The following is an 18,604-nucleotide window of genomic DNA, read 5'->3' on the forward strand; positions in this document are numbered from 1 at the left end:
AACGTGATTTTTCAATGACCCAAGATGCTGAAAGTGGCCTGACTATAGAAGAACTCAACAGCACAGAAATCGAAGAAGGTTCTTTAACAGGGGAGAGCTCCTCACATATATTTGGAAGACAAGTAGTGACTTCGTCCATCACAAGCAATCCTGAACAACATAAAGACCAAGCCTACCACGTGGTCATGAAACATAAAGGGGATTTTGTAGATCATGATAACCATTCTTATATTTGTGCGCACGAGGGAAACAAGTGTAGTGGCGTCCAGGTTTGTCCTCATAAAGCCACCATAGACCGAGGCAGTCCGTGTAGCTGTGATGGTATCAGACTTTACCCTGATGATGTCTTCACAGATACAGTGGAAGGAAGACAACAACTTGATCATATACAAAAACTTCAAAACAGAAAAGGAAATCTTGAGGAAAACTTAAAAAAATTGGAGGTTAATGAAATGACTGAAACTAACCTGGCCGATGATGTGTTCACTGTTCTGGAGTTAGAAAGATCCGTGTGTAAGTTAGAAGACACAAAAATCCAGCTTTTTAGGCAAGAAAATGCACTGCTCAAGAAGAAACTGAGCCAGCTCCAATTTGATACGCAGTGCTTAACAGAGCAAAATGCTAGCTTTAAAGGAACGATTAATAAACTAATGGAAGAGAAGAATATTGCTGAGCTGTGCTTAGCCCAAGCAGAACAGGACAGGGAACTCCTTGTCAAAGAAATGAACATGGTAATAGAAAAATGCGAACAATTAGTAAGAGAAAAAAAACACATTCTAAGTGAGAAAAACCACCTTACTATCGAGAAGCAATTTATGTCAAAAGAAATTCGCAAACTAAAAATTGGTAATTGGAGAATGGAGGAAGAACTGGCTATAATCACCAGGGAGAAAGACAAGATCGCAAACTTAGTCAAATCAATCCACCAAGACTTGTTGACACACACCGACGAGAAGCTGCAACTGCAGTTAAAATTAAGAGATGCGTTGACTGAAAACAATCAACTGAAAAGGCAATTAGCTGAGAGCAAAGTCCAGAGTTCTGATCCAAATGAATCCTGCCTGCACCTTATGAAGTTTCACGGCAACAAAACAAATCCAGAATCGGATCTGGAGAGGAGTGTCATTACCCCCTTAGGCTCCAGCAGTGAACATTATGAACCGTTCTTCCATGATCAGCTCCTTCACGAAATAAAGAACCTGAAAGCCAAAAATCTCATGTTATGGACAAGTTTCTGTGAAAATGGCCAGAAATGTCAGTTTCTCAGCAAATTAGTCCATGACCTTAAAAATGACAATAACATGATGAATGTGGACCTGGAGGAAAGGGCAAAAACCAATGCGGTGTTGGAATCCAAAATTAAGAACCTAATAGAAGAAAAATTTTCCTGTGAAATGTGGATAACCAACCTGGAAAACCATAAGGAGATGATAAAACTTAAACTGTACGATCTTCAAGGCAATTTGCATAGATACAGGGAGCATATTAGTGATGATCAGATTTACAAGGAGCTTCTCACCAGACATCATCAAGAAGAAGGAAATCACGGATACTGTGAATTGTGTCAGGGGATATACAATCACCAACATAAGGCAAAGCTGTTAGCTGTTGAAGGTATGTGCATATTAAATGGTCTGTTACCAGCAGGGCCTCAACTGCTAGAGGGCCACCGACATCCTCTGGTGGTCACTGTAGACAAACAGTGGGGTACACGTTTAAGGCGCCTGCCATGTTGACAGGAGTCGGGTACGGTGACATCTGCCAGTGTTGGCCCTTCATAGTGAATAATGAAGTGGGGGAGTTGTCTTGGCGGTTCCTTTAATTCCAAATTTGGATCCACCAAGCTCCTAAAATTGATAAAATACCCTAAAAGTCATGGCTTTACCTAAACAGCGCCTATACGTTAGTCTTATAACATGGAGGGATAAAATGCAATATGCACAATGTGTACCTGTCGGCGGTGTAATGAGTGATCATGTGCAGGTCAGTAAAATGTGGGTCTATGTGCGGTAACGTTTGTAGATCTTTGCTGTAATTAACATCTAATTAAAATATGTAACATATTTTAATTTATATGTTTAAAGGAGAAGCTTGCAGTAGAGTCGGTGCTGTCTTAACGCATGGGCACACTGGGCAGTTGCCTAGGGGCCCCATGGTTGCCACTATCGTGATTCGCCACAGAGCCCCTAAAATGTGTGTGTTACACGTACAAATACATGCATACTTCTGTTGATTAATCCTCATCTCACATGTATTTTTGGGGGGAGGGGGAGTATGGGCCCCAATGCATTGCTTTGCCCAGGGCCTACAAGGAAACTTGCCAGTTGGGGGCTTCGTAATCAATAATGTAGTCCAGGAGTTGAAACCTCAACTGTCCCTTTGGTGAAAAACCCCTCTGATTCGGTAAGTCACCCATCTCTCAGGGTCTCTTGGGCTTTGTGCCTTCTGGACCAATTTGCCATTTTATTCTTGTAAGTGGTACATACACCCTCTACAAGTGATCAAATAAGGGGGGGTTAAATGTTAGAAGTGAGATTTCACAGTTCCACAGAAGAAGCTCATTGGAGTAGGTCCTTAACACATAGTGTTGTACAGTATGTCCTCCTGCAAAGTCCTAGTTCAGTAATTACACTGCGTTCTATTTTATCTACAATTGTCTTGATTAATTAATCTATTCTTCTTCAGCAAACAGAAACATTACTGCAATTCAAAGATTATTAATGGAAGAATGCTTTCAGAGAGACTCCACCTATAAAAATCCTGTTAGTGTTCTCATCCCATTCAACTTTACAAGCTCTATAACAGCAGCCCGGAGAAGATCATCATACGAGCATGCCGATGCCAGGCAGGAACATACTGATGCAGCGTCCCTGGTATCTGAACATAGCTTAACTAACATGAGCGATTTCACCATCGAGTAGTGATTGGGTTGCGACGGAAATAAAGCACACACGCTGTTAAACAAAGCTGTTGTAGTTTTTGTCTGCATTAATCTACTTCTAAGGACACTCCAATGTACCAGGCAGCCTTTTAAACAAAGATAGCATATTAAGGTACTTTGTGAGTACTTTAATATGCCTTCATTAAGCATGAAAAAAGAGAAAACATTAATAATTTACCTTTAGGAGAAGCTGCAGCACCTCACCTTCTCCGTGGTCTGACGCGTCGCACAACCCAGCGGCAGGAAAGTGCTTCTGTTAGACCAGTGGGAGCACTTTCTGTGCATATTCATGGGAGGGGGTTTCATTAGACACCCTCCATTACATCACCCTAAATGATCATGGGTAGCTTAATAGGCAGAAATGTACTTTTTGGCCTGGCCCAAATAAACAAGATTCATTCACAAATTAAGTTAATTCTTGTTTCCAATTATTTTGGCAAATTTCCAGACCTTTCTGCCAACCTAATCACAAGATAATTTACAAGCAGATTTTCCAGAGAAAGTGATTCCCATTTAGTGGGTTGTAATCTTCACCCCGAACCATCTGTAGCAGACCTATTCTTGAAATGTAGGGAGTAGTGACTGTTTTGCAGGATCAGGATCACTGTTGGAAGAATCTTTTACTACGATTAATTTCTCACTGACACGCAGTTGGGTTTTGAAATCTATGTATTTGTTATAGAAAATGTACAAGAGCAGATGAATGTCTTCATGGGTGTCACCGCTCCGTTGCCTTGAATCTGCTATGTGTGTTGGACGTGCAGTTGTATGTCTTTCTAAAAAGATGTTACTTTTACATTTTTATAATTCACAGGGTTCACCGACCTGAAAGAAATAAAACAGGGATAAAAAAAATATTATTTATAATATATATTTTGAGCATTATTATTAAAAGTATGAGATTAAGTTGGCCCTGTCACCAAAAAATAAAATAACACAAATTTGCATGTACATTGCATTAGCAAGCATTATGGCCATACCTGGCCCTCGGCCCTTAATAACGCATGGTCTATTTAGTAGGTCATATTTGCAGCGTTTCTGCATCTCCGACTAGACTGCCTCTTTTGGTATAAAACCCATCTGAAGCCAAAGAGTGGGTGCAGGTTTAGTGTTTAATAATTTGCATAATGTGCATATTGAGATTTCATCTTGGAGTACTGTTTCAAATAACTTTGGACTTACTTAACGACATTCGAGTGTAAGATGCTTTGTATGGGGTAGGATTTGGGTCCACCTGGTGGATGGAATGGCTTTCCTCCTTTGGCAATTTTAGAACTCGTTGCAGGCTTTTTCATATAAGGATCATTGGAATGGGAAGGATACGGATCAAATGTTCCAGCTTTCATTCCACCTGGCTGCCAATATAAATGGATTTATCACCACAAACAACAACTTGTACATTGATACATAAATAGAATATCAAGTGTATAAATATAAAGAAAAGGAATTACGGTAAACACAGACCTAAGTTGTCTCAATGTAAAATATGTTGTGACAGGACAAAGGTTGGCCGAGGATCATAGGAATTGCAGTTCAACGTCCGGAGTGAAACAAATTGTACACTGATGTCCTAGCCCATCATCCAGAAAATAATAGTAATTAACAATTCATTACCAATATTACTTTGTGGATTGAGGGAGAAAAATGTGTTGATTAATTTTCCATTAGATCAATGGTGCTCTAAGTGTCTTGTAAGAACTTCAATATAGAAATTGGCTCCTCCATTTTTTAATACACTGGTGCCCAAGCCTATTACAACAGATCCAACAGCCAGAGCAACAAATGGGGTACATATACAGACATATTCCACATGAATGTACATATAGATCTAAAAATGTGACATCAAGAAGCTGCAAATTATCTGATTAGAATGTAAAGAAAGGGATGCCCTGTTATTTACATTTTTTACATGACTTTTTCCTTTAAGTGATTTATATCAGCCTCCATTGGGTTTCAAAGTGAAAAGCTCATCAGACCACTTGGCTTGGCCCCTTTCGGCCCAATAACGTGTTAGTTTGGTGGCGGAAGGATTGCATGCCATTGACACTGGTACAGCCCAGCAAGGTTGAACGCATTGGGAGCACATAGATGAGCAGAACAACTGGAGGAGCTACCTGCCAAGAAGTCCGCTGGCGCTGAACACTGTTTTTTTCTGGGCATTACTGCGCTTTTAAAAATATGTGATATCGGGAAAAAAAAATTATCATTTGCTGAAATGATTTGTCTAAAGAGGCTTACTGACCGCTAATGACCATGCATTCAGAAGCAAAAGATAAACATGGTTAGCGGCATCTGTGGTCCTTTGTAGTTTTTTGGGATACAGTTACCATTATCTCTGGTATGATGGACAGTTAAAACACATTAACAATGTTCTGATTTTTCTTAAACTTACATCTTTTGCTGGTGAACTTGGCTTAAAAGGTTTCACAGTTTCCTTTTTACCATCTTTCTTCTTCAGTGGGGGAAGAGGTTTGTCAGAGTGGTATGGATTGCCATCAAAATAATCCTTTGGATATAGGTTTAGCCTAAATGCACCACCTTTTACTTTTTGCTTATGGCTTTCAAATTCTCTCTGCAATGAAATCAAATTTGGTTAAATTCTAACAAATGCCAATAAGTAGAAGATAATAATAAAGGTACCTGCCTTCTACCAAAGAGGTCAAACATAAATTCCAATGTTCCCAACATTTTGAGAAAGCAGTTTGTACTTCAGCAGTTACACGCTACTTCCTCAGGTTGGCCTACATTGTCTGCTTGCAGGCAGTAATATGTTCACTGACAACCACTCACTGCTTCTACACTGGACAGATCACTTTTAGCCTAGGCTGGTAGAGGACAACTTAATAACATCTTCTATACTATTTGTGATCAGAAACTAGTGTCCTTCCTTGCAGAAGTCTCCAGTCACAGCTGAGAAATGAGCGTCTAAAGCCCATCAAGTGATAGATGGGAACAAGGAGACGAGAAATTGGAGAAACCCTTGGGACTTTAATGTTTTCTTTATTTTCTGGCGAAGGCTCTAGATTATAAGCTTACGAGCAGGGCCCTCTTTACCTAATGTATCGCCGCATAGCATTTTATGCTTTCCTATTATCCTACCGCTGTCTAGCTTTAACCACAAGAGTGTAGCCAGACAACAGATGTAGACGATAGATATAGTTAATATGTTAATCTAAAAACCACATCAGATTTATGCTTAGCAAAAACATCTGTTTCAGCCCATTTGATCATACTTGTGAACCTAATAGCCTACAGAGGTGTGCGGTTTGCATAGGGAAATTTTATGGTGCAAATATTATATTAGGGCTTTTTTTTATTAGCACGTATGAAATAGTTGATAAGTTGGTATACTACAATAAAAAAAACTTAAAGTAACCATATTTACATTATAAGGAGTATAGTTATAGTTTCAACCCGAGAGGTTAAAGGGTTAATCGCCCTCCGTTTGCCATTCCCTAGTAGTATTAGTTTAAGTTCTTGGTTTACTGGTCTGCAGTCATCACAGTATCCGCGGTCCGCTGTTGTGTAGACAGACTGCATGTTTATAGCATCGTCTTAGCACCGTGTCCTCTAACACCGAGTGAAAACATGGACGGGGAACCAAATATAATGATACTACACAGCTGGGTGTTTTACGTCTACAAGTATTTGACATTTACCTTCATCAGCTCTCTTGATATGTCATAATCCTCAGAGGTGTATGAGTACTGCTTACCTATGGTTACATTAGGGTATCTGTTGAGAAGAAGTCACTAGATTCAACATGCAGTATAGAAGAGGGCTAATTAGTAACATTTCTATGAAAGAGACACAAGCATGTTACCCATATCCTGTGCCGAGCTTTGGGGGGTTTGTGTACAAATTTTTTCCGGGTGCTGTGTACGGTTTTCTATGTTTTTGTTCAGCACTAAATGCTGGCACTGGACCGCTCAGTGTTCCATAGAAGCTGCCCAATCCCGATCTGATAAAAATACACAAAAATCAACATTCAGTAGTAGATATTATTAGCACAGAAAATAAGAAAAAGAAATAATAAAAAAATATATATATAAATATATATATTTATAAGGATCATGATATCATCAGACTCAATATCTGACATGTTTTATCTTTATTATGTAATCATACACTTTTCATTCAGTTAGACACTGGAAGGCATGGGTGTTGCTAGTTTTAACTCACGGCTTTTTCTCCCCACTAGGTGGTAAGAAGGTCTTTCCCAAATTCTTTTTGGCTTGTTCTATCCGGTACTTCCTCCTCTGTTTAAGTGGATCTGAATACGATTCACCTTCAAAAATCCTCTTCGGGTGACCATCAAAGAATCCCCCTGTTACGTTGGCCATGGTTTTGGAGCCTCCGGGAAGCATCTGCCTGTTCTTACTGGCTGCTTCATTAAATGGCTCTGCAAGAAATCAAAACTAACTCGAACCTTTCGCTCTACACTAAATCACATATAACATATGTTGTGTAATAAATCATGATATGTAAAACGATGCCTCTGGTTTCATTTTCATAGTTGGTTGTTATTATTTATATATGTTTTAATTTCATATCAAAATATCGATTCATATTTAAAATACTGGAACCTTTGTATGGGTTAAAGTACTATTCCAGCTCTATTTTCATGTGAAATGGAATTTTGCATTGACTTTAACGTTACTTCACATAAACCAATTCAGGCATTCTTTAGTTGTAAGAATACTTCTGTCTCATTTGCCTCCTCCAAGCTGCCTCTGTTGAAAGTGTACCGAAGTATGCTTCCTGCACACGCTCAGTTGCACTCACATTTGAGTCAGTGAGAACAGCGGTAATCGCATGTAGCTGAACACTGATATTGAAGTGTGTATACCACGGGTTGCCGCTACTTCGATTGACTTTAATGGGAGCTCAGTTTGAATGAAGTTCTACAGAGCATGTGCAGGAAGTGTACTTCTTAAAAAACACTATAGCATAAGGGGACTACAATAAAACATAATGGATCGATAACAAAAACATAATTAAATGATTGATGCGCACAGGGTACACGTAATGTAAATAGGGCCAATCATGATAAAAAAACAGCTGTTTTGATGGCAATTTTCCCATACAGGAGACTCTGAACATGAGGCATGTGTGCATTTTGACCACTTTTGGTGGTATATTTTGAATACCTGTTCAAATAATTTGATAGAAATATAGTGCAGTTCATAGGAAAAAAAGCTCCGTTAATAGATCAAGGTAAAAAAAACAGGGACCTCAAGTGGAAAGCAGTAGAAGCGCTTTGGTTTCTCACTTTACATCATGAAGGATCAGCCCTAACAAGTCTCAGCTGCAATGAGTTGATGTGGCCCCGCATAATGCTTAACTCAAACGGCAATTTTATTTTCAAGAAATATCATGGTCTCAACTGCATTATTAGAGGTCAACCAAGCCCTTCCTGCAGCAGCTCGCTGGTGTTGGTCCTTCAAAATGCTTCGTGAAACTGCTATTCCCCTGAAAATCCAGGCTTTAGCGAATAAACCTGCGGAAGACCAGCAGCAACAATAGCCGGTAATTGAAAGAAGCATTGCGGGCCCCTGCCACCAATGTCAACGACTACACGGACCTAAACATTACTAGGAACTGGAGATGTAAAATTTTCTGGAAATTTTTAAGCCATGGAAAAAAACAGGTGTTTTTTTTTTTTGGAAAAAATTGAATTTTCAGAATTCTTTTTTTTTTTTAAATGCAGCGTAGTTTTACATTTATTATTAAATAATAATAATTTGAAAATGTTAAACGATTGTGTTACACTGGGAACGTGAAATGCACTGTATATATAAGTATCATCTTATTCACTAAATAATAAGCTAAATTTGCTTTTTAAAAATGTTTTTTTTTTGTTGCAAATGGAAAACAACAAGGTACCTCCCTTTCCCTCAAATGCAACAAAATAAATGAAGAAACCATCAACACAAAAACCTAAAGATCCCCTCTAATCCGCCTCCAGGATTGGACTTTGGGAAAACGGCTTTGGGGAAAAACTAAAAAACAAACAAACAATTTTTCTGTTTTTTTTCCCTAGATCTTCCCATCTCTACTATGAACCTTTAGTACATGCTTGCAAAATAAGTCTGCTTGATATCTTGTGTCACTGTATGTGTATACTGAGATTTATGTGTTTTTATCTCCTATCCTTTCATAGGCGGTATACTTACTAGAACCCGGAGGAACATATTTATCTCCAATACTAACGTAGCCCATCTCACGGAACAGGCCAATCCTGTCCATGTCGGTTTTTCCTTCCCCAGGCATGGTTAGAGACAGCACACCCGATGATAAACGATCTTTCCGCTTAAGCACAAAATCCTACAAAAGAAATAAAAAGAAATAATGAACTTTATGGAAAATCACCATCTATGTGCTATATTATGTGTGTCTTCCAACAGCGTTACTTCTTTGCTTTTCGGGAAGACCCTGCATGGGGAAATACCCTCTAGCTAGTGTCACATTCCCTGGGGAATAGCGTGCCGTGTAAATGCAATAAGCATGTTATATCTGGTTTTCTAAACTATTTTATTGGGGAGACAGAGCAACGTTGGGTAAAAGATCAGAAATTTGGAAACCTGTGTATTTTGTATAAAGCGTTCTATTTGGGTATGTCAGATTGTGCAGGTTATCGGCAGAATAATATTCTTAAAGAGGACAGGGTGACAAAATCCTACGCATTATGCAAAAGAGGCAGTTCCACCTATTGTGCCCATCAGGGTCATAAAATTATCAGCATTAAGTCACAAGAGCCGGGGTTCTAACATACACCTGAGAACGAGATGTCCGTTTACTTGTGGACGATCGTATAGTGTCTGCCTCTGATTTTTAGCAGGGCCGAGCTAGCCTGAGGATCCAGTTACTTTAAGGGAAACCTGGCAAGGGTCGCATCTGTAGCGCTTAGTGTCTCCTTGCAACCCATACAGAGATTTATGTGTGCCCTTCGCCAAGCATCAGACATTGCTGGGCATGGGGCAAGCAGTGATCAGGGCTATAACAATGTAAGAGTAACTAGGTGTTTAGTTTTAATAGCTTTAGTATAAGTAACCATAGAAAGTGACATGCACACACACTAGGTGGTCTTAATTACTTAGTACATCTCCTACAATGGAGCATTGTGACACTGACCAATATTATACTTTTCCCATTTCCCAATGAATTACCCCAAAGTAGCACACTGATGCCCATTATCCATATACACTGTACAGTGGTATCCACTCCTCACCAGCTCTCACCTGTGCTACCTCTTCTCCTGTTCCCCACAGCTTGCGTCTCGGTTTCCATGGAGATGGGGTAGCTTATTCCGTGACGGTACATGTGTCACTATTAAACATAAAACGGCATCTTTCTAAACGGTAGATTAGAAATCTATGCTGCATCACCAATAAATGGTTCCGAAGCACATTATACTCGTGCTCCCTGTAGAAACTAATGAACTGCAATAGTGAAACAAGATAAAATCACCCCTACTACCTCGTTTGGTATAGTCCACTGGGCATGCATTCATTCACTAGCGAGGTGTACCAAAGCATCATGGGATATGTAGTTGGTTTAAAAAAAAAAACAAAAAAAAAAACGAAAGGACGCTAACTAGTGTTCAACGTTCCACCAATCAAATAGCTTAAGGCGGTCGGGTTTGTTTGATTTCGAGGCTTGAACAGCAAAAGGGAACCGGAAGCTGCTTGTTGACAGCTCATCGTTACAGTCCGGTATACGAAGCTTGCCAGTGATAGAAATGGTGAGAGAAGTGTGATTTCATAAAGTGATTTAAAAAAACCATAAATAAAGTCATTTTTGCATGAATATTTCCCAGGAGTAATGGGAGTTGTAATATCGCTTATTATACCATTCAGTCATCATCATCTTTCAGCTGCATGTAAGATATTTCTAACACCAACATCATTAATTAATAAGGCTGCTTGATCGGCCGCTGCGGAGATCATTCATTTCTTTATTGAATAAAACTGATTATTGTTCATTTTGGACCATTTTCTTTGTATTCTTTGCGCATTCTTATCTTTCTTGAACATTTTCTTTGGAAAGGTGTGATGTGTACAGAGATTAAATACAAATGAAACCCTCTGCCCGCAATAAATTGATTAGATACTGTAGTTGTAACGTCTAAATGTTTCTATTTGCTAGGTTGGCGTAGATGGTCCGGACATACTTTTTAGAACCAGAGGTGGTTTGGACCTTTGCTTCCCTTTGACTGCGAATGATGGTTTGTATAACGCTGCGTTTAAAGGATTTGTGTTTACTAGATTTGCAGATGAGAAAATATTTTGCTTAATTTTAACTTTTTCCTGCACGTGCAATATAGAAAAATCCACGAAGAAGGCTTTGTTGGAAGCACTCGCTGACGTCTCTGCCAAGCTGCTGTCTGATTCTCTGGTGTTCAGCGTTTGTAACAGCTCGCTTTACATATGGCCCAACACCGGAGCCAGCTCATCCCCTATAGAACTGACAGACGACTCTCCATGTAACAACATACTGAGCTTTATACAGTGAGTAAAAGTTGAATTATTCTTTTTTTTGTGTAAAGAAAGCATCTTTATCCACTTGAAATGCGATTTATCCTTGTTTGTGTGTTCCAGGATTGATGATGAGGATGCAAAGAGAAAAAGCTCCAAAAAGAAAGAGAAAAGAATCCAAGACACGGTATAGAACAGATGTGCCTTATAGCATTGCATAGAAGTGAATGAACCCCTTCATATAATCCACACTGTACTGATTGCCAAGGAATGGATTTGGTTCAATCCTTAGGTTACAAAGCATAATTGGTGCATTAATGGTGTATATTTAAGTCATAATGTGACTTCTGTGTGACATTCTTTAAGCTACAGATTAAACCAAACGCTGCATTTTTTCTATACCAAATGCAGTAACGCTCAGAAAATGTTAGGATGGTGGTAGATAAAATGAAACAATCTCCAGAAGTTGCTAAAACAGTGGGGGAATTTAAACATGAATGGGATAATCATAAAGCTATCCTGAATCTAATACAAGAACAAGGACTGAGAGTTTACTGCAGGAAAATGGGCAGACTAGAAGGGTCGGATGGGTCTTATCTGCTGTCAAATTCTATGTTTCTGCGTTGGGAATTGTAGTGCTGACATCCATACTGTATAGCTTGGTAGTTTTGTTTTAATCCAAAGTGTGATACATGCGGTATAACCATGGTCATGATTCAGAAGAAGTTAGATTTTTCTTGCCGTCGTATTATGTTTTGAAAATAATGTATTATTTTATGGCAGCAACATATTGTAAACATCAGCTTACTGTTCGAGATGACGACCATCTCCAGAGCCTGTGCACCGGTGATCACGCAGGATGTTAAAAGCCATCACGTTGTGCGCATGACCTTACCCATTGACTGTGCAGTCACCGTGTCTTCAGAGGAGCCCTGGGGGAAGTAAGTGTTATTCTATCCTGATACTACACCTATGCACCCGATACATGTTGCACTTTCCAACTCTAAGTTGACATTGATAATTTTGCTCATTAAATGGCTACCTAGATATCCTAAACTGACTTGACTTAAATACAAACTCAATATCTCTGATACATTTGTTGTATTTTATCTAATGTTTTCTGTGGATCAGAATGCCAACAGCCTATACGTGTCGCTGTGTGAAGTATAAAAAGTTACACAAAGTGATGTGTTTTTAATATACTTTTGGTCCAAATAATAAAAAAAAAAAATCTATTAAAGTCTAATCTCCCTGACATCCCTACTATAGAAGAATGCGTATTAAAGTACTCCTAAATATGTATTCTTCCAAACGAAAAAATGAAACAAATACCTGACGCAGTCATAGCTGCAAAATCTTCTTTCTTGCCTCTGATTGGCCGTTTAAGCTGTCATTCAGTGACAGTTAAGTACTTCCAATGAAATCAGTGGAAGAAAGTTCTTGTCACTGATTGACAGCTTAAGCAGCCAATGAGCAGCCATTAAAATCAATAGTAAGAGCCAGTGCTGGATCTGACTTGAGTTTATCATGTGCAGGGAGATCCATTCAGCCAAATGCATCTTCTACAGGGCGTTTAGCTGGGGGTATGGAAAGGGCTTTTATCTGCTCCACGAAAATCAAATTACCCTTGTGAAGGCTGAGACAAGAGTGATGTTGCAGAATTGTACTAGTATATGTCTAGGGGTGGAATAATTTCGATAATGTTTTTGATTATTTCTTAACATTATTGTTTTATATAGCGCCATCAAATTTCGTAGCGCTGTACAAAAGCCTCTGGAAACTGAAGTACATATCCATACAGTGCTTTAGGTATGACTGTAGTTAATATGCCAATACGTGTCACTGTCTTTATTATCAGGGTGCGGCAGATCCTTGTGAACGGGCTCACGCATCAGCTTGCTGAAATGGAGAAATGCATGTTGAAGTATATGAAAGGAACCTCCATCTACCTGGCGGAACCGTTTCACTTCGTGTTACCGGACATAAAGGGCCTTGTTACTGTAGCTTATCCTGCAGGGGTTCCTGATTCTCAGCTGGAAGGCTATAGGAAGGTAATATCACCGCTATGATGTCCTACATTATAACATGTTGGTCCGATTGCAGGCTTACATTCGGCCCAGCACACAGTAAATGATTTATGTTCACCTCCCTCCATTATTGTTAGTATAACTTATTTATAAATAGTAGGTTACATTCCTATATACTTCCCCAATTACTTACCTTCCATATATTTAGAACATCCCGTGGTTTTTCCATTATCTCACACCTTATAGTATAACTTTGTTTCCTCTGATTATGAAATTGTTCTCAACTCAAAATGTGATCTCCTCTCTTTGGTTGGGAGTGACGGGGAAAGTCAAGAAAGGAAAAGAGAAACATTGCAGATAATTAATACACAAATTGCTTTACAGGCAGGCAGGGTGGAGCGCGCTGATACTCCAAAAACTCCAACACCTGGTATAAAGTAGTGGGCGTTTTAGATATATATTTATGTAGTTTAGTAATTTGGGATCTGGGACCGTGAATTGCAACAGGGGTATTGTGTGTGGCGTGTTCAATTAGTATGTAGAAATCATGTGAAATCACAGGTGGTCTGAAGGCCATACAACATTTTCTACCTTTGAAATTACAAATTGCAGATGAGGAAGAAATTTATGGGAGGCTGCCCATATTGAGACTTTGTGTCGCTAAGCCAATATTAAATATATATACACTTGGATGAGTGAACACGATGTGCCACTGGAACACAGGAGTGATGGGAGTGATAAAAGGCCTCTGTTCATCTATGAAGACGTTCTATTAAAATCAGCTGTCAGTGAGTGACATTAGAATGAATGAAAACAAAGGGAAACTTGCGGCTGTAGAGCGACAGAGTAACATTAAAATGTATGCTTAATGCAGTTTATTCTAGGAATTTGCCACAGTGTGAAACATGCAACAAATAGTAATATCTGTCTTTGAAGTTATTAATAATGTGAAGACCTTTGGTTCGATGTGACACTTAGCTTTTCCCCAAAAATGTGTTTTAGGCTTTACATGAACAGTTCAGCCTGCCCCTGGACAGACCTTACCTGAAAAGAGCAAATGCATACCACTTCCCAGATGAGCCCTTCAAGGACGGATATCTCCGAAATCCGCATGCGCATCTAAACCCTCCTAACATTGAGGGAGGCACAGTGAGTACATTATAATAAATAAAAAAAAAGTTTTCTCCTGGAGCATAAAATACAGTGCTGTGTACAGAAATGTCCGTTAGCACTGACAAGAACTACTTTTATTTAACTCTGCTCCATTAACTTTCCCTTTTCAATCACCACGCTGAGCTGATCCTTTATGGCAATGCTAATGAAGTCCGTCCTTCCATAGGCTTTATGGAGTCACAGCTGGGTGGTTAAGACTGAGCCATACATGGCTTATATGCAGCTGCCTGAAAACATTATATTATGCAAACACTAGAACTGTTTTAAAAAAGAAAACAACACAATACTTTTGAAAATGGATTTTAATACTATTCTAATAATTAAAGTTTGGTTGGTTGGAGTTCCCCTTTAAAGTAAAAACAATAATCATTCCAGGCACAATTTTAATATTTGGCCTCTTTTCATACATTATAAAGCTTGCCTAAATTCTCTTTTCTAGGTAACTTTATAAAATTATTGTTACACATATCAACAATGGGATTAGTATTCCACATTAGATTACCTGCAAGCATTGACTCTGCTTACTTTGTCTGTGTTCTCCCTACAGGTCTCAGCGGTACAAGGAATATACAGTTACCACCATTATATGCAAGATCGCATGGATGATAATGGCTGGGGCTGTGCGTACCGTTCCCTTCAGACAATCTGTTCCTGGTTCAAATATCAGGGATATAGCGACAAACCTATTCCAACGCACAGGGAGATTCAGCAGGTATGCATCACCGTCCATTACCCCAGAAATGAACCAGCGAGGACATTAATGACATTAAACCGACTACACAGTATAAGACAACCACACTTACATTTTCTCTGTGATGATGGCCTTCAAAAATCACCACATGTGATTACTTTCAAATAAGGATCATTTCTATATAAATATATTAGGATATAAGATGCAATAATTACATAGTTTAGAGTTTCAAAAGAGCAAAATATATGTACCAAAAATCAATTTAATAAGGACATGAGATAAGTAGAGATAGCCATAATATTTAATTCTATTTTTATGAAATAAATATCTTTGTTATTGTATATTAGGTACATGAAACTCAACTCAAGTAATCTGGGTGTTCTCCTGCCAATCAGTTACTGATTATTTTGTCTCCATCACTCCCTAATCTATCTTTGGTATTACTATTGGGGGTTTATAGTTAAACTGAGCAAATCTCCTTACTGCGCCTGTAAAGCAGTTGACATGAGTAAATGTAATTATTTAATTGTCTCGTGGCAGGGCATAATTAGAAATTTCCACGGACCCACTTCACCAAGCAAAATCTCCCACAGTGCTAACTTTGCCCCCATACAGCTTGTCAGTGCCAACTTTGCCCCCATACAGCTTGTCAGCACCTACTTGGCCACCAAATAGCTAGTCAGTGCCAACCTTTCCTGCCTGTTTCCCTCTGCCTCCGTTGAGACGGATCCAGCATGCAGAAAATGGATGTGATGTCGCTTCCTCCATGCTGGATCAGACAGCGTGCAGGGAGGGAGTGTGAGAGGTCATCCCACTCTCTGTGATGCTACCTGCAGGTGTTACCCCCAGCTAGCAGCTTTTAAAGGTGGGCGCAGTTGTGACCTTGTCTGGCGGGAAACATTTATTAGTATACTTACCATGCCTATCTAAATATTAAATGGTTTTAAAGTTATTTGGATGTCTCTGGCTACCTATGTAAATTGTGCTATATTACATACAGCCTCTAATACGGTTTAACTCTAGAATTTGAAATAACGATTGGTTTTATGTCTTTACAGGCACTTGTCGATGTCGGGGATAAACCTGCCAGCTTTGTTGGATCCAGGCAGTGGATTGGATCCATTGAGGTGCAGCTTGTACTGAACCAGCTTCTTGGCATTACTTCAAAAATAATGTTTGTTAGGTGAGTTACGCCTGTTGTATTTAATGAGGGAGAGAACTGAAAATGATAAGTGTTGGGGGTAAAATTTTGCTGACTGTATGATGCCTCTTACCATTTCTTATTTTAACAGCCAGGGTACAGAGCTGGCGTCCAGAGGGAGAGAGCTGGTGAATCATTTTAGATCAGAAGGAACCCCGGTTATGATTGGTGAGATGATTATGTTTACTTGGCTACCGTGTGCACTGGAAGCATTGAGCTTGTGACTCATTGGATCGATTTGTGCGTTTGAGCGTATAGAGATAAATTTTACGGGGGGAAAAAACACTGTTGTTTGGAACTTCTGTAAAAGTCGTTGTATAATTGTACATTTTAAGCGGTGCATTAAATTTAATAAAAGGACACTTGCAGGTGAGGTTCCCGCTCTCTGACTTTGGGTGGCTGCATCAGCCATTCTGTCTGGGCGCGTCTAATGTTTACACGTTGCTGACCACCACCTATAAAGTGCTTTTTGTTGGATGTATGAACTCGATTAATTGGTTTCCTCTGTGAGTTTATACGTCCCATATACTACAGGTTTTGTAGGCGCCGCTCAACTACCGACCTCATTATGACCGGCCAACCCTGGCAAGTTTCTTCTGCAAGAAGGGGTTATAGTTGCTTTAACTATGTGGCCATCCGACCTTGCAGCAGAAGCTCATTGGGGTTAGTCCATGTGAAGAGGGTGAAATTAAATCACAACACTACTCCTGTTTTAGTGTATGACCCGTACTGGGGAATGAATACACGTGAGTTTTTGCTGTTATTTTTGGTACCATTGTGTCATTGATGTTTTCAGAGATTAACAGGAAAGTGCATAATTGGTGGATCCTTATTATGAGTGATTTACTCAGTCGTTTAGCTTCAACTAACACCAGATGAAGCTGAGAATCAAGGAGATAAACATTGGAAACAAAGCCACCCTTTTTCTTCAGGACATGGCAGGGATTGTTCTAGAAGTACATGCAAACTGGCAGCTATAAAGAACAAATGCTTAAACAAGATCAAATGTAGATGATGTAGTATTGGTTGGCATAGTAATATAAACCACTTTGCGCCAGAATCAATTTGATTTGTTAGGCCCTTTGTTTCAACAGCAGTGTAATAAAATAATAACTGGTAAGTGGGATTGGTCTTCTCCCATACCTTCACAGAAACACATAGAAGAATAACAGTGGGCATGGACATTTCAACATTAGCCCCTGGCCCAACCGAAGCATTGTTCAACTAGAGCAATATCCTCCAGAAGCACCGGCTAAGCTTACAGCCCGGCAGGTTCCATCATCGGACAATTCTTAGGTTTTCAAAATAATACCTTAATAAATATACTTTTTTTTCCTCAGTGTTATAGTTTAATTGGCGCTATTTATTTAGCCCTCAAAAGGTCACAACATGGGACCCCAACCCAGTATATAGTCCTTTCCATATCCTGAACAGAAATACCAGATTAATCCTTCAGCGTTATTTTGGGGCAACAACAAAGTGACTGACGTTAATGTGGCTGTAGTTTTGCTTTTGTGGCACTACTTTTTCCAGACTGAAAATACTTTTGCTGTAGTGACGGTAACTGTTACTTTGTTTTATTGGTTTTTTTTTCCTCTTGTTACAGGAGGTGGTGTCCTGGCTCACACCATCCTAGGTGTTACATGGAGCGAGTCTACAGGGGACATCAAGTTTTTAATTCTGGATCCACATTACAAAGGAGGTGAAGATCTAAATGTTATTTTGGAAAAGGTAGGTACCCAAAAAAAAGCATTTTGTTTATATATATATATATATATATATATATATATATAATTGAATTACACATAGGTTTCTATAGGCGTTTGTTGGTTTTTTTAAATTCAATGAAGCAGGAATTTACTGTCTCTGTGCTCCGTTTTCCTACAGGGATGGTGCGGCTGGAAAGGGGCCGACTTCTGGAGTGCAGATGCTTACTATAATTTATGTTTACCACAGCGACCATCTACGATCTAAACCAATTTCCCAAATTTCCAATCAAGCGCACTACATTACCTTCTATATATATATATATATATATATATATATTATAAATAAGTATTTCTGCAAATCATGATAATGCACAAATTGTAACTC

At 39.1% G+C, this 18,604-nt stretch overlaps 3 protein-coding genes across 3 annotated transcripts; 2 read left to right on the top strand and 1 right to left on the bottom strand.

The window, feature by feature from the left end:
• Positions 1 to 14: 14 nt before the first annotated feature.
• On the top strand, positions 15 to 3,084 carry CCDC110 (coiled-coil domain containing 110). The gene is made up of 2 exons (XM_053458279.1): positions 15 to 1,614; positions 2,686 to 3,084. Exons 1-2 carry the CDS (start codon positions 15 to 17, stop codon positions 2,919 to 2,921), a joined length of 1,836 nt encoding a protein of 611 aa, XP_053314254.1. The 3' UTR covers positions 2,922 to 3,084.
• Positions 3,085 to 3,592: 508 nt separating this feature from the next.
• On the bottom strand, positions 3,593 to 10,269 carry C1H4orf47 (chromosome 1 C4orf47 homolog). Its single transcript, XM_053459241.1, has 8 exons — positions 10,183 to 10,269; positions 9,118 to 9,268; positions 7,124 to 7,343; positions 6,765 to 6,902; positions 6,601 to 6,676; positions 5,334 to 5,513; positions 4,124 to 4,296; positions 3,593 to 3,766 (listed from the first exon to the last, which is right to left on the bottom strand). The coding sequence occupies exons 2-8, from the start codon at positions 9,212 to 9,214 to the stop codon at positions 3,718 to 3,720; spliced, it is 933 nt and encodes a 310-aa protein (XP_053315216.1). The 5' UTR covers positions 9,215 to 9,268; positions 10,183 to 10,269; the 3' UTR covers positions 3,593 to 3,717.
• A 328-nt stretch (positions 10,270 to 10,597) lies between these two features.
• On the top strand, positions 10,598 to 18,538 carry UFSP2 (UFM1 specific peptidase 2). The gene is made up of 12 exons (XM_053459198.1): positions 10,598 to 10,685; positions 11,090 to 11,168; positions 11,268 to 11,451; positions 11,542 to 11,605; positions 12,202 to 12,359; positions 13,277 to 13,469; positions 14,448 to 14,594; positions 15,166 to 15,330; positions 16,368 to 16,492; positions 16,602 to 16,678; positions 18,117 to 18,241; positions 18,398 to 18,538. Exons 1-12 carry the CDS (start codon positions 10,683 to 10,685, stop codon positions 18,482 to 18,484), a joined length of 1,407 nt encoding a protein of 468 aa, XP_053315173.1. The 5' UTR covers positions 10,598 to 10,682; the 3' UTR covers positions 18,485 to 18,538.
• Positions 18,539 to 18,604: the final 66 nt, after the last annotated feature.

This window comes from Spea bombifrons, chromosome 1 (assembly GCF_027358695.1).
Source record: "Spea bombifrons isolate aSpeBom1 chromosome 1, aSpeBom1.2.pri, whole genome shotgun sequence".
Lineage (NCBI taxonomy): Eukaryota > Metazoa > Chordata > Amphibia > Anura > Pelobatidae > Spea > Spea bombifrons.

Bases quoted from the DNA above. Each gene is read 5' to 3' on its own strand.
- CCDC110 (XM_053458279.1), top strand. From the start codon at position 15: ATGACCCAAGATGCTGAAAGTGGCCTGACTATAGAAGAACTCAACAGC. The intron at 1,615-2,685 runs GTATGTGCATAT...ATTCTTCTTCAG, and splicing joins AAAGCTGTTAGCTGTTGAAG to CAAACAGAAACATTACTGCA.
- C1H4orf47 (XM_053459241.1), bottom strand. From the start codon at position 9,214: ATGCCTGGGGAAGGAAAAACCGACATGGACAGGATTGGCCTGTTCCGT. The intron at 6,677-6,764 runs GTAACATGCTTG...TCTTCTCAACAG, and splicing joins AAGCTCGGCACAGGATATGG to ATACCCTAATGTAACCATAG. The intron at 3,767-4,123 runs GTAAGTCCAAAG...TATTTCTTTCAG, and splicing joins TTACACTCGAATGTCGTTAA to GTCGGTGAACCCTGTGAATT.
- UFSP2 (XM_053459198.1), top strand. The intron at 11,169-11,267 runs GTTTGTATAACG...CGTGCAATATAG, and splicing joins CCCTTTGACTGCGAATGATG to AAAAATCCACGAAGAAGGCT. The intron at 14,595-15,165 runs GTGAGTACATTA...TTCTCCCTACAG, and splicing joins CTAACATTGAGGGAGGCACA to GTCTCAGCGGTACAAGGAAT.